Source organism: Lipotes vexillifer, unplaced genomic scaffold (assembly GCF_000442215.2).
Source record: "Lipotes vexillifer unplaced genomic scaffold, Lipotes_vexillifer_v1.1 scaffold1011, whole genome shotgun sequence".
Taxonomy (NCBI): Eukaryota; Metazoa; Chordata; class Mammalia; order Artiodactyla; family Lipotidae; genus Lipotes; species Lipotes vexillifer.
This window is the reverse complement of record NW_006787698.1, coordinates 5548585-5550274: the sequence shown is the minus strand read 5'-3', so window position 1 is coordinate 5550274 and position 1690 is coordinate 5548585. Positions and strand designations below refer to the sequence as shown.

The following is a 1690-nucleotide window of genomic DNA, read 5'->3' as shown; positions in this document are numbered from 1 at the left end:
GGGGCAGCAGGTGGCTGCAACATCCTGGGCCTGGGCCTCTGACTCTGCCTGCATCTCCCCTGCCCCCCACCCCCATCCCCGGGTTAGGAAGTGGAGGAGATTCCAGAGGAGTGGAACCTCTACTACCCGATGAGGCTAGACCTGGCCTACGGGAGGAGCAGCTGGGATGACTATGAGTTTAACATCGATGAAGGTAAAAACTGGGATGGGTAGGATTCTGAACACTGCACGGGATGGGGTGCCACCTCTGGAGTCGAGGGATGGGGCGCAGGCCGAGACCTACTCCAGTTACACAGACCCTCTTACACACACTCTACACACACACACACACACACACACACACACACACACACACACACACACACACACACACACACACACCTCCCCCCACGAAAGCACAAAACTCACCACTCAGGGGCTCCAGACCTGTCAGCCCTCAGTCATTTCCTCCTTCAAACATTTATGGAGCACCTCTGTGCTGGCTACTGGGCATGACCAGGACAGGCCCAGTCCCTTCCCGCAGGCCAGCGGTGCATCAGACAAGTTACATTCTTGGGGTTCCAGGGGAGGAGCACACAACTCAGCCTCAGGTGGGAGTCAGGAGGATTTCCTGGTGGAAACTTGAGCCAGGAGGTGTCACCTAGGTGAAGCGTGGGCAGGCTAGGCAGAGCATGTGCAAAGGCTTGGAAAAACACAAAAGGCAAAAGGGAGTTTAAAGCCCCCATCCTTGGCCTGGAAGTGGTGTGGACTTGAGGGGGCTGCTCCAGTCCCTACTGCACAAACTGAGGGCCTGTCTCTCCTGACAGTGGAGGAAGGCCCTGTCTTTGCCATATGCATGGCGGGTGCTCATGACCAGGCCACGCTGGCCAAGTGGATCCAGGGCCTGCAGGAGACCAACCCAGCCCTGGCCCACATCCCGGTGGTCTTCCGCTTGTCAGCGTCCTCCGGGGAGCTCCTGGCATCCTCCTCAGGGCTGGAGGAGCCACCTCTGACCCCACCCGAGGGCCAGGAAGAAGAGGAAAACAATCAGCAGCGGCAGCAGCAGAGCCAGAGCTGAGCCTAAGCGGTCACAGGAGCACAGGCTGTGGACTGGTGTGAAAGCATGAGATGACCTTTTAGTGTACAGCAAATAAAAGTTTTCCGGCTTGGGGCTGCATTGCCTCCTCTCTGGCACGGTAGCGTCCCTGCCCCTTTAATGCCTGGTGTCACGTCTTTTCAAGGGATGGAGACATCATCCAGAACTGAGGGGTCGAGCCGCTGGCCTTCCGTCCGCCTTTCCTGGACAGCCCCCCCCCTTCCCTTGTCATCCCCACAGTGCATTCAGGATAAAGGTGCGGAGGAAGAAGCCCCCATCACCCCAGAGTCTACGGGCTCTCCTGGCTCTTTCTTCCCGGATCAGCCTCAAACCTTCAGCTACCCCTTCCGTCTCTGCCTTGTCAGAAAGTTTACCAGAGAAGGGAGTAAAGAGAGAGTGGGTTGTTGCTGGCGCTTATTGCGCGCATGCGCAGCTTCCGCTCTCGATCTTCTTTTGGCGCCGCGAGGCAGTGCGAGTCCATGAGAAATTTCCCGTCGGCGCGGAACATGCGCGCCACTTCCGGCCAGGCTCCTAACAACGGGGGAGGCTGGTAACCAGGGAGGGGGGGATGGCGGAGCGGGCGCCGGAGCCCGAGGCGGAGGCGGAGGCTGAGGC

At 59.1% G+C, this 1690-nt stretch overlaps 2 protein-coding genes across 5 annotated transcripts in view; both read left to right on the top strand.

Annotated features, from left to right (window-relative positions):
• The window catches only part of ECSIT (ECSIT signaling integrator), a 16586-nt gene extending 15436 nt beyond the window's left edge, over positions 1–1150 (top strand). Inside the window, exons 7-8 of one of the 4 annotated variants that reach the window (XM_007460710.1) lie at positions 88–193; positions 807–1150. In XM_007460710.1, the coding sequence (XP_007460772.1) occupies positions 88–193; positions 807–1057 (357 nt within the window). In that variant the 3' untranslated portion in view covers positions 1058–1150. Of the gene's footprint in view, positions 1–87; positions 194–806 lie in introns of those variants that run through there. The other 3 variants (XM_007460713.1, XM_007460711.1, XM_007460712.1) reach the window with 3 other exon arrangements.
• Positions 1151–1643: 493 nt separating this feature from the next.
• ZNF653 (zinc finger protein 653) overlaps positions 1644–1690 on the top strand; it is a 14371-nt gene continuing 14324 nt past the window's right edge. Inside the window, exon 1 of the mRNA XM_007460762.1 lies at positions 1644–1690. Coding sequence (XP_007460824.1) covers positions 1644–1690 — 47 coding nt within the window.